The 13,256-nt window shown below is 39.1% G+C and overlaps 1 protein-coding gene across 2 annotated transcripts in view; it reads left to right on the top strand.

Annotated features, from left to right (window-relative positions):
* Positions 1–13,256, top strand: part of GRM3 (glutamate metabotropic receptor 3) — a 228,174-nt gene that overhangs the window by 131,850 nt on the left and 83,068 nt on the right. For both annotated transcript variants that reach the window (XM_043873420.1, XM_043873419.1), the window contains exon 2: positions 1,580–2,191. In XM_043873420.1, coding sequence (XP_043729355.1) covers positions 1,724–2,191 — 468 coding nt within the window. In that variant the 5' untranslated portion in view covers positions 1,580–1,723. The remainder of the gene's footprint in view (positions 1–1,579; positions 2,192–13,256) is intronic.

The raw sequence follows: 13,256 nt of genomic DNA, 5'->3' as shown, positions 1-13,256 counted from the left end.
GCTTACCATTCTCCCTGAAATGTGAGGCCCATGTCAGGAGCTGCCTAACTCCAGCTAGAGAGGAAAGCCACCAGGCATCACACTTTCTCCAAAATCGATGTTATATCAATGCTACAGGTTATACAATAAAAAACTGTGTACGTTTGCATTTGAGGAAGGTTATCTTTTCCTAAGTCACAAAAAGATGCTTTGGGGGCTAGCATCAGCTCCCTAGGAATCTACTGCTATCGTCCTGTTAGAGATAACAAGAGTCTGACATTACGGGTTTTAAAAAAAAGAGGACGTGGCTTCAAAAAATGTTAAGCAGGTAGACGCTACAGAGCATTGTGGCTGATGGGGAAAAAAATAAGAAAGGTCGAAATAGGAAGGGCTCTTTTGTGCAGGTTTCTGGCTCAGAAGCCTGGGTACAGAGAAGAACCATTCACAGAGATAAGAGTAGACCCTGAGGTGCCAGAGGATGTGTGGGTAGAACTGTTTATGTGTTATGTTTGGTCACTAGGTCATGTCCAACTCTTTGCGACCCCGAGAACTGCAGCATACCAGGCTTCCCTGTCCTTCACTATCTCCTGGAGGTTCTCAAACTCACATCCATTGAGTCAATGATGCCATCCAACCATCTCATCCAACCATCTCATCCTCTGTCACCCTCTTCTCCTGCCCTCAATCCTCCCAGTATTTCCTCAGTCTTTTCCATTGAGTCTGCCCTTTGCATCAGGTGGTCAAAGTATTGGAGCTTCAGCTTCAGCATCGGTCCTTCCAGTTCAGGGCTGGTTTCTGACTGGTTTGATCTCCTTGCTGTCTAAGGAGCTCTCAATTGTAGTGCTAGAGAGCTGTTTAGTAGGCGGTTAGCCTAGGAGATTGTTAAGTGGTTGAAACTGTGAACACTAGTTGACCTAACCCAGGAAAGGAGTATTTAGTACTGGAATTGAGATGTAATCAGACATGAAGCATGAAAACAGAAACCTAGGAAGCTGAAACAGGTAGAAAAGAATTAAGATTTCAATTAAGTAAAATGAGGACTACAAAGGGTTAGTGGAGTTAAAAACTAGAAGATCAGTAATAGCTTTCTCCAAGGCCATTTTGTCGAGGCAGAACCTTCAACACAGTGACTGAGAGTATCTGGGGGAGGACAGTGGGACAACAAACACTGCAGACAATTCTTGTGAAGAGGTCAGCTATGAAGGGAGGATGGGGCTATGTTAGCAGAGATGCAGAAACAGGGACAGGGCTACCATTGGATTGTGTTTTATTTTATTCCCAAATGGAAAGTGAAGTGTGGATAACTGGAGTTGTTTATAAATATCGCTGCAAGACAGGGAATAAAGACTCATAGCCAAGTTGCTTCCCTACCAATAGCAAAGTAAATGACTCAGTAGAGATTACTGAACTGAACATCAGACAAACCAGAGTCGTAAGGACTGGGTGAGAATACTTGGGAGCACTCCTGGTGCACTGCTCCATACGTGTTTAGTAGATGGTAACTGGAGTCATTATCCATCAAAGGTCTGAATGGGGATCATCAGTATAATCACTGTTGCCTTCTTTACCATTTTTGTTCATTCAATTTTTATCTCTTTAGGAATTTGGTGACAGCCTCTGTTAGTCTGCTCCTCCTTTACACGAAGGACAGACCAAAGATCCAGTTTGGCAATGAGAGAGGAGGACTAGCGGGCAGCATTGGCGCCATCCACTGACATCTCCCAGAGGTACAGACACAGGACTCATGAAGATGTTGACAAGACTCCAAGTTCTTACATTAGCTTTGTTTTCAAAGGGATTTTTACTTTGTTTAGGGGACCATAACTTTCTGAGGAGGGAGATTAAAATAGAAGGTGACCTCGTTTTAGGGGGCCTATTTCCTATTAATGAAAAAGGCACTGGAACTGAAGAATGTGGGCGAATCAACGAAGATCGAGGGATCCAACGCCTGGAAGCCATGTTGTTTGCTATTGATGAAATTAACAAAGACAATTACCTGCTCCCAGGAGTGAAGCTGGGTGTTCACATTTTGGATACCTGCTCAAGAGATACCTACGCATTAGAGCAATCACTGGAATTTGTCAGGGCATCTTTGACTAAAGTGGATGAAGCCGAGTACATGTGTCCTGATGGATCCTATGCCATTCAAGAAAATATCCCACTGGTCATTGCAGGGGTCATTGGCGGCTCTTACAGCAGTGTTTCCATACAGGTAAGACTGACAGTGCTGTTGATAAAACACTGTATCTCTTTGTTTTATGTCTTTGGGGGAACAAAGGGAAAATATCCTAATAGCTTCATCAATGGATGATATTAACCAGGCAAATGTTCATTTCTGTAAGTCTCTGGTAATATAGGTTTGCAGATAGAACAGTACGTGAGCAATGAAAATTGTTTAGCAATATAGCAGGTAGCTAGTGCAGCATAATGAGCTACTCCAAAATTCAACAACAATTATTAATTACTATAGTTTATAAGCCTGAAGACTGGTTGGAGTGAGCTGATCAAGGCTAGGTTCAGCTGCAGGTAGCTCTGCTCCAAGTTTGTCCCTTATCCTCCACCTGGAATCAGTCAGCTAACCCGGGCATGTTTGTCTGAGTGATGACAGAGGTGCAAGAGAATGCAAATCTAACTGCACAGAAGAACTTCCAAACTTCTGCATGCCTCACAACTGTGAACATCCCACCAGCCAAAGCAACTCACAAAGTTCAGCCAGAATCAAGGAGCAGGGAAATAGGTGCCACCCACAACCATATGCTACTAAATTACATCACAAAAAATGTGGCTACATTGCAGAGCCATGACTTCAAGTCATCAATACAAACAAGCACAAGAAAGTGCAAAATCACTGAGCTCTTATTTTTTTCCATGCTAATTTTTTCTCAAGTATTGCTTTATTCAGAGATAAATTATAAAAAAATTTCTCATGGTATAAACCTGAAAATGTATGCAGAGATGCTAGATAATTACTACCAAAAAAAATTAGAGGGAACAATTTAGCACATAACTTAAATTAGATAAAAAACTGATAATTGGTTCTCATAATTTTGTTAGGGAAAGAAGGAACATATTAGTCAAACTTTTACAGTGCTCACAGGTCACAGAATTAGGGATGGAAAAGAGCTATGAAATCATCCAGCTCAAAATTCTCATTTTCCCATGCCCTAGAAATATTGGTTTCATGAATATTCCCATTGGTAGATAGCACATGAACTAGAACTTAGACTGATCTTTTGTACTTTTGGGTTCTTTCAACTCTCCTATGTGATTTTTATGTTACAGAAGTTCAATATTTTTCCTGGTGAATGTGGCAGTAATACAAGTCCATAAGATATGAATCATATACTTTGCTTCCTACCAAATGATTGTCATCAAAGCTCCATATACTAAAAGAAGTCATATTACACCCTTGTTGTCTGCACATGTCACCAACCACTTAAATTGGCTTTACTCACATTGGAATAATCTTATTTCTATATTAGAGACTCACAGCCTTTAAAATTCTACATAGAGTTTTGTGCTACTCTAAGCAACTAGTGCAATTTTTTTTTCCTTCTATAAGCACACACTCATATTATGAGTAATTAGGATAATTGATTTTTCATAAATATTCTTTGGCTTCATTAGATGGAGAGAAAATACTGCTCATCTCAAAGCATATCATGTTAATTTTGCCACTATTTCCACACTTGAATAACAAAAGATGGAATTGCTATTTGAAAAGAGAGAACTAAAATGTATATTTGTCATACTTCAATAATAATTTTATCAGATAAGTGCCAAACATTTTATAAATATTTATATTGTGCTCAATATTACCACTAGTAAAGGACTACAAATATATTTTTCTGACCTTAGTTTCTCCCAATACAGTAAATAGCACTCCACAGCAGATGTGTAAATATATATTTATCCAAAGTAATTAACAAACTGTGCTAGGCAAATAAAATTTTAATCTACTTTTACTTTTTTATTACCTATAAACTCCTCAAAAGAGGTCAGATTAAAAAATGTAGGTTATTAAAACCCTGCACTTGTTCACAAGGGGAAAAACCACTTAATCATCAAAGGACCTGGCTTATTAGTTCACTTATCTGGTCTATATCACTATAAAGCACAAATGCTGATATGGCCTTTGTCTCCACATTATACATAAGGAAACTAAAACTATCATGTTATATTGAAAAGGACATCGATTTAGGCAGCACCAAATGGAACTTGAACTCCAGCTCCACAATTCACAAAAAGTGAGTGAGCGTTAGTCGCTCAGTCACCAGACTCTTTTCGACCCTGTGGACAGTAACTCACCAGGCTCCTCTGTCCATGGGATTGCCATTTCCTCCTCCAGGGGATATTCACCACCCAGAATCAAACCTAGGTCTCCTGCAATGCAGGCAGATTTTTTATCATCAAAGCCTTCAGGGAAGCCCCAATTTACAAGCTTATTTATGAAATAAGGAAAATACTATCCACTTTAAAAAGTTATTGAGAGGATAAATTGAGAGAAGCCATGGGAAATGCTTCCCAAAAAAAACTAACAGATTCAATAGCAGTAACTATTATGAACCTAAAATCATTGGAAAAATCTGTGGAAGAGCCACCTCTAACACCAGCTCCAAGAAGTCCCAAGAAATTGTTGCTGGTCCCCCATGTGCCTTGTCAGTCAGATAATCTGTACGAAGCTCCCTGGGTGCATGCTGCAATATCACAGGGGTTAGAGAGACCACTCAAGTCACAGAACTCAGCCTTGACCTCGAGGAACCTAAATTCTGGCTATGGATACAGTACTAACTATGGAATAACAGTGACTACACTTCTGAATACATTCAAGGGGCTTACATGGTAAGAAATGACCTTTGGGAAAGTTTTGAGGGTGACTGAGAGAATGAAAGCTGCACTAGAGAAAAGCTAATTGGTCCACAGTCTGAATCAAACACTGGATCTGAGGAAGTCAATCAGAAAGACATCATAGGAGTCTGTGAGCAAGAGGACAAAGGCCTTGACAGCAGTGAGGGGGTGAGCCGGAGAAGAAAGGAGAGAGAGGGCTTCACTGCCCCCTCCCCAGTCCCCGGGTGCTCAGGCTCTGATCAGGCCCCCACTGGTCCCCTCAGCCAAAGGAAGTGGGGAGGTGGGGCCATCTGGCTACACTCTTATCTCCAGGCCGCCTTCCAAGGAATCCTTCGCCATAGCCTTGCTTTCAGCTAAGCATTGTGAATGAAAAGCAGTCTTAGGGGCTCTTACATAGCTAAGAATTCAGGTGTGTTACCCTTGTGAAGCCTATCTGTCCTTTAATAAGAATTCTTTTAAAGAAATAGTCAATAGCAATCCAAAGCAATAAATTCCTGATGGGGACTTTGAGATACATTAATGAGAGAAGTGTTTTAGAAGAGAGGCATTTTCTGGGTGCCCCTCACCCTCACTTTTGCTCAGGACGGATTCTGATCCTCTGCCCTGGTGTCTGGTAACCATGGTGACAGCGTGCAGCTGGTAGCCACAAAGATGCATGCCCGGTGGTCACCTCTGCCATCCATTTTCAACTGCTTTTAACTTCTTGAATAATTACTGGAAAATGTCTGAGCTTGAACTGAGCTGGGGGTAGAAAAGAGAGTTAAACTGTAGAAAAAAAAAAAAAAAAAATATATATATATATATATATATATATATATATATATATATATATATATACACTAAGATAAATCCACCACACAATTTCAAAGATTCCACTCATTTAATTGTTGCATCCAGTACCAAACCACAGCACAGAATTTTTAGTCACAAAATCACTCCTGAGAGCCAGACTTATCAAGAATGATAAAATTTGTGCATCTTTTCTTTTATGGTTGGGTCAGTTTAGATATTATCATCTCCCCATTCGGCCGGAATAGCTTTACTGGTGGGATGGCTTCAGGAGGTACTTTTCTCTCCAGTTTCCTCTCCTCTCATTATCTTCCTACTAAAGAAGAATTCCTCTAGAAATCAGCAGAGGAGACACCCTCCACTGTATTAGTTCATACAACAGGCAGCCTGCAGACAGCAAAAACCGCGTGAAAGGAGAAATTCTTAATGATTTGCTGAGTTAATCTGTATCACCATTGACAAAAAACAGAATATTTTCTTGACACTCTCAATAAGTAGACAAACCACTGTTTGGTGGTTCATTGTCTAAAGCAACAGAATTGATTTTTTAATTTGGTAATCAATGAAAGCTAGAAGCAAAATCCTTCTTTATTACCAAATATTCATGGGGTCTATTCACCACCCCCTCTGGTGAATAAGCTTCTTTTCAAAGTATTTTAAAGATTGTCTTCCACTGTCCTCTATAAGCCTGCAACCCACCCACTTGGGCAAAATACTATTCAAGTAGAAAAGCAGGTTGGTTGCCTTTAGTAAGGCAATTGTCTACATGGTCCTATTCCAAAGCAGTGTTTACGCTTGTGCTTTTTCAAACACACTGTAGTTAGAGCTCCTAAGTTGTTCAGTCAGAAAAAAAAGTCTCATGAATCGTTTCAAAATGTTCCTCACTCCTTTCAGGAGATGTCTATTTCCTTGGGCTTTCTTGCCTTAGCCAGAGCAAGGTCAGCTTCAACAGAACAGGCATAAGTTGACCCAGTTATTATTGCATCCCTGAGTGTTAAAGTGGCCTCGGCAACAAATGGAAATTTGGGTTAAATAGCTCATACAAAGGGCAGAAGAGAGCCTTGAAAGAATCCTACTGCCTCTTTTCCATGCCTGACACAGTGACATCTTTTTTCAGAATTCTTAGCACTAGCCACATCCCAAGAACTCCCTGACCCTGGGAGGTGGTCATTATATCGTTTATCATGACATGGATCTGGACATGCCATGCATTGCTCACATCATGTCCCTGAGAAGAGTAACTCAAACTAAATCCCTTGCAATAAGTTTTATCTAGATTTTATCCAGATTTTATCTAGATAGGGTATGAAGAATAGCTTATAAAGACACTAAGCAGTCTATTCCTCCTCCTCCACCCAATTCCATGGTGAGAAAGTGGACCAGCACTCCAGTCAATCTATATTAAGTATTGTCTTCCCTCAATGATTCATTCCTCCTTTAATTCAAATGCTGTGGGGAAGAATCACACATGAATTGCTATTATCATAGGAACATCAGAAAACCAGTTGAAGGACTAGGTGTTACAAAAGGCCTCATAGGGTTAGCTGTGTCCAAGTATCAGATAGACTCCAGAATGGAAAAATAATGTCTTTTTGTCCTGTGGATAAATAAATAAATTTAAACTAGAGCAGAGTTTCTCCACACTATCACTATTGGGTCACTATTGGGCCGGAAGCTTCTGCTGTGAGGACTGCCGTGGACACTACAGGTTGGGTAGCGCGTCACCGGCCCCTCCTCACGAGACCGCATGCCAACAGGCCCTTAAGCTGTGGTGCACCCAAACGTTTCCACACACTGCCAAATGACAAAGTTCTTCCCCGTCCCCACAGACCAGCTCTGACTTAGAGCCGGGGGAATCTAGAGCCAGCATAAAGAAGAGTTATTAGAAACGAAATGATAGTCCTGAATGAGGAGGCTGTAAGTCCTTAGTTGCTGGAGTTATTCAAACAAAAACTGACCTATATATAATTGAGGAGACAAAGCAACATATTAATATCTGAATTGTGTTGCATTTAAGGACAGTTCTTAATTTTATAATTATACGGTGCTCAAGCAAAATACTCCATTAAGATGAGTGATTATAATGAAAGTATCTAAAACATGAAACAAAATAATAGACTATTCCATCGGGATTAATTTGAAGAAGTCTAATCAATTGTTACTTCACTTGATTATGGTAGTATTTGTGTGAGTTTGGTAAATCAAGCATCTCAATTGTGTACTAGTTACAACTAGAACACATATAATTTCACTTTCATTAGAAAATAAGCATTTATTAAGCATATGTATTTTAGGTTCAGCAAGAACACTACTGTGTAGACTAGGGAAGGGGAAGCAGAGAGCATGCAAAATAAAATGCATAAATCTTATTGAAAAACAGAAACAGGCTCATAGAAATAGAAAACAAGTTTAGAGTTACCAAAGGGGAAAGGAGAGTGAGGATATATTAGGAGTTTGGGATTAACAGAGACACACTACTATATATAAAATAGATAAACAATGAGGAGCTACTATATGGCGTAGGGAACTATATTAATATCTTGTAACAACTCACACGGGAAAAGACTCTGAAAAAGAGGATCATTTTGCTGTATACCTGAAACACTGTAACTCAACTGTACTTCAATAAAAACATTTATAAATAGTAGACATTTTAGGAGCCCCTGAGGCATCTATAAGCAAATATCAAATCCATACATAAAACACGTACAAGAACTGAGAATCAGTTGACCGTGTAAGTATTAGGAGACCAGAGAGAATGACGGAATGAGCAGAAGGGAATGAAAGTAAAGAGGAAAAAAACTCTTAGATCTGTGTGAACAGAAAGCCCGCCTTTGAAGTGTCTCTGGAAAGCTGCTTTCTCATAGTCTAATGATGTATACTACCTGCTCATTCTTGCCTAAAAAGGAGAACATAGTGTTTCTTCTATCTGGAATGCACTGTCCCTTGGCCATTTGGCCATGCCAAATCCTTCTCTCCTTCAGTTCTCAGCTCAGACACTGTCCTTTTTAAAAAAAAAAAAAAAATACCTTTTATCTGTTTTTAACTTTTTGGCCATGCCACACAGCATATGGAATCTTAGTTCCCTGACCAGGAATAGAACCCGTGCCTCTTACAGTAAAGTGCAGAGTCTTAACCATTGTACTGCCAGGGAAGCCTCATACCCTATCTCTTTTGAGAAATGTTTCCCAAGCTCCCACTACTTAAGTGCACACCTCCATTACTAGCTTATTAACTATAATTATTCCTTTGCCTATCTATTTTCCCACCTAACGATAAGCTACTTGAGTTTGGGAACCACATCTTGTATTTTTGTATTGAGGGTGCCTAAAACAACACCTCCTTGAGAGTAAATGCTTTTTGAATGAATTGAAAGAATTAACAGACTGATAACCTGCTGCCTGCTGTCCAGAAGGCTGGAAATCCCTGAATGAATCTTGCGTTGCAGATCACAACCATGACCTACTTATTCTAGGTCAGTCTGGATGATCATAAATGAAAAATAAGCATTTTTCTACAATGGAAAACTGCATATGATACAAAAGACAGATGATGTAGCAAAGTGAGCTTGTGGGACAAACCCCCCCGCCACCCTCCCCACCTTCACTGTGTGCCACAAAAGATGCCTTGATCTGAGAGGAGCTCTAAGGGTTCCACCCCATCTGTCCTTAGACGGACTATTCCCAGAGACTACTATGCAACACTCAACATGGGTGGGCACACAGGACCATTCCAGATTAGGTTAGTGCCCCATACTTTCTCTAATCAAGCTCTCCTCAGTCTTTCCACATAAAGAATACAGTGTTGACTATGCCAGATTCTGTGATAGGAGCCAACACAAAAGAGAAGGAAACATCATCCTATTCTTAAGACAAGTAGAGTGACAGCATTAGAAATCCATTCACCAATCCACCTTTAGTGTCTCTATCACTAGAAAAGTAAAAATGATAGTTGCATTTAATGAGCTTAAAATTGCAAACACAACAATCACAGCACCGATACAGCTATACATTTTTAGCATGTCTTCCTAAAAATTTCAGCTCATTGATTAAAACTCTGGGTGCAGACTAACCAGAATTTATTTAATCCTTCATTGCCTCTTTCCTCATTTCTAAGACTAAGATATTAATAGTACCTCTTTTACTGGGTTATTGCATGAATTAAATGAGAAAATACATGAAAACCAGGTTAAAAAAAAGAGTTTCACACATAATGAGAATTAAACATTTTAGATTTTAGTATATATTATCTGTTGGCTTTTTTTTTTTAAAACTTTCAACATCTCCAGTGCAAGAGGAATAGTTTCAAGAGGAATTGAGGTTCATGAAGGTCAAGTACCAAGTTTAAGTTTCTACCACTTTACAAGTAGTGGAATCAACATTAAAATCTAGATAGCTTGACTCCCACACTGCTATCCTGATCACCCCCTCACACAGCCTAAGCCTCAGAAAAACTCAACTCAAGAATTATCTCAGATAGAATCTTTTTATTTATTTCCTTCCCAGACTTTTCATGCTAAAGCAATCTCACAAATCCCACCCCACCCTCCCCTCCATCAAAACAGGGCTGTGCTATTTAAGGACTTTATCACAGGGAGGGAGGCAACAGCAAGAGCAATTCAAAAATGCTTTTGTTAACATTGTTTCACTGTAGAAATTTCTCGCCAGAGGTAATTATCTAAGATGCACTATTTCTTTTCCTTTGCTTTGGAGTTAATTTATTCCTTAATTAATTCTCCTTCTGTCATGTGTTTATTTGGAAACTACTCATGAAAAACAAGAGATTACCACCAGGACCACGGGCCACAGGGCAATAGAATGGTCCATGACTGAGAACAGCTTCTATGGTGTTCACACATCTAGGATCGAGGTCATGAAATGAAAATCAAGGGGTACAGGCATTCCTGAAAGATTAGTAAGTGTTTCATAATACAGTACAATTATAGATTAATAGGTCAGCTCATCAATGTAGGACTGCTGAAACTTTCAGTTAAAATGAAGTTGTGATTTTGCTTTAACAGCACAAAGTTCTCTTTGCAAATCACTATTAAATATGTGCCTTTTTAATAGCTCAATATATTCAAGGCTCAGAATTTCAATAGGGAAAGAGCCAATACATAACAGTTTATAATAATGAAAGTCTATTGATTTAATGCAGAATAGAAGCACTTTTACAGTTCTCTGAAAAAGGCAGTTGAAAACTTAGAGTATTTTTGCAATTAGTGGACTCTGAAAATTCAAGAATAGTGTTCCAAAAACACCTGCAGTTAAACTCTAAGCAAACACTGCTACTCCAGGCCGTATAGCAGTGGGACTTGGAACACTAAAATTGTGGTGTCTCTATTTTTGACATCACCACCTGGTATATTATGGAAATCCCTCTGTTACTAGTGACAAAGTCTTGATTCCTGCCAGCTCCTTGACTTTACGTTCCCATAGAGGGAACTGTAAAACACAAGAAAATACAACAGGGACAGCATCTTCAAAAATTATATTCCAAATATAGACCAGGTTTACTTGCCAAGTGGTCAGAATGGCAAAGCATATTGAGCATTTGCCGTCACTTATTAGGGTCAAATTGGCAGGGCGTGCATCCCAGGGACTAGCAGGTCCCTACCAGGCACTGCGTCTCCACTTTGGGTAGTTGCCATTAGGTTCACAATGAGGCCTCAGAGAATACAAACCAGGCAATTAAGCTCTCCCCGGGTGGAAAACAGATGTGATGGAACACATAATCTATAATTTGTTCAGGATTTTTCTCCAAAAAGTAACTTTCCATCAAAGTAAAAAGGACATATATGCCTTAAGCATATATTACCTATATTGACACAGTAGTTTTAAGGAATATCATTTATACAAGATTTAAGAACTGTGACAATAAATGCAGGCTGGTGTCATCCAGTAAACTTCAACTGCTATCAGAGTTCACTTAACTGAATCTCTGCTTTCATTTCTACCTGGAAGAAACTGCTTATGCCCTTTTTCTGAGATGCTTCCAGGAATTTAAAAGTTCTTTAGCCTTTTTATAGTCTCCAGTGATGAACATTATTTATGACCTGCTTCTTTTCAAGAAGATTTCAAGGTGACCCGTAATGACACAAACAGGAGAACAAATTAAGACATGAGTACTTAAGTAATTACTACCAACCAAATAAATGGTTTTAATGAACTCAGGTTTTATTTTTAAACCTCCAGTCTTGACCTTTCTACTAGTAACTTATTAACTGCTATTAGGATTACAAGGTCCCTGGCCTTCAAAACCTCACAGACTGAGTCAGAATAAGTATGTTGTCCATCTGATTACCCTGCCCTGACTCTTTCTTTTCAAGTCAGATGTCATCCACTGTGGCCTGCTTAGAACATAACTTTGGTCATGTCATTCCTTTATTTAAACTTTTTAATGTCTTTTTATCTCTTAAAGAAGAAAAGTCAAAATCTTTATCGTAGCATGTGAAATACTTAGCAGTCCAGCCACAATCCTTTTACTCTTCCTCACCCTACTAATCCCTAGAGGGGCACTGGGTACCCTGATAACACTGAATGGTCTGCTACTCATAAAGCAGGTGTGAATTTGCCCATCTCTGTCTTTGTGCTCACCTTCCTGCCTGAAAACTTCCTTTCCCTTCCTCTGCTTGGTAAACGTTCTCTGGGTCTTCAAGATCAAGGCTGTGTTCCCTCTACGTGGGAACCCACCATGACTCACTTGAACCTGCTCCTTCACCCATGTTTTTGTATATGTACACGTAGCTCAAAATTTTATCCTTAGTATGCTTCTTTGTCTCCCACAAGACTACACCTTCCTAGAAGACAGTGGGGGTTCATTACTCATCTTAGGACAATATAAATTTGAGAATAGTGTCTTGTAACATCAATGTCAATTGAAGTTGGCTGAATGAATGACTGCTGGATCAGCCATTCTCACCATCCCTTTCATTTTTTGAACACTTACTAAGTGCCAGCTGGTGAGTTAAGTGCTTCACACATATTATCACTTCATCCTTAAATAACTTCACAAGCCAGAGACTACTTATTCCCTTTTTACAAAAGAGGAGACTAAAGCTTAAGGAATTAAAATAGCTTAAATAAACCAATAACTTTAAAAATTAAATTCAAGCAGCTAGTGAGAGAATGGGCTGGTATTCCACTGCTGGCCTATTTGATGCCAATCCTATGCACTGAATGGGTACCCTACTTGCTTATATACCTGGCAGTTCTGTTGAAGTGATGAACATTTAACATGAAACCCATGAATAGCATAGTTTTATTTACTACAAATAATATGGTATATAGCCCTCTGCCCTAAACTATTGCAAAGGATCTCAGAAATAAATAAAAATCATTTTTTTAAAAATTAAGCTACAGCCCTTAGCTTTTCCTACACACACTCAACAGTTTTGAACTTCAGTTAACAATAAAAAAAGGATAGGAGTGTTTTTTTTAATCAATAGGGCTAAATTTATCATATTATGTTATACAAGTGACTTCAGGGGCCACAGAAAAATATGGATTTGTTCAACTTGTGGCTTTGTTAAATCCTCAAGAGGCACTGTAAAAAATCAATATCCAAGGCACAAAAGGATGTGTCTTCAACAGGTCTTTTGCTGTCAAGTCATCCTTGAAGTCATCATTTTGCAGGTGTCA

The sequence above is a fragment of the Cervus elaphus genome, chromosome 18, assembly GCF_910594005.1.
Source record: "Cervus elaphus chromosome 18, mCerEla1.1, whole genome shotgun sequence".
NCBI lineage: Eukaryota > Metazoa > Chordata > Mammalia > Artiodactyla > Cervidae > Cervus > Cervus elaphus.
Note: the sequence above shows the minus strand (reverse complement) of the source record. Positions and strands in the feature narration are given on the sequence as shown.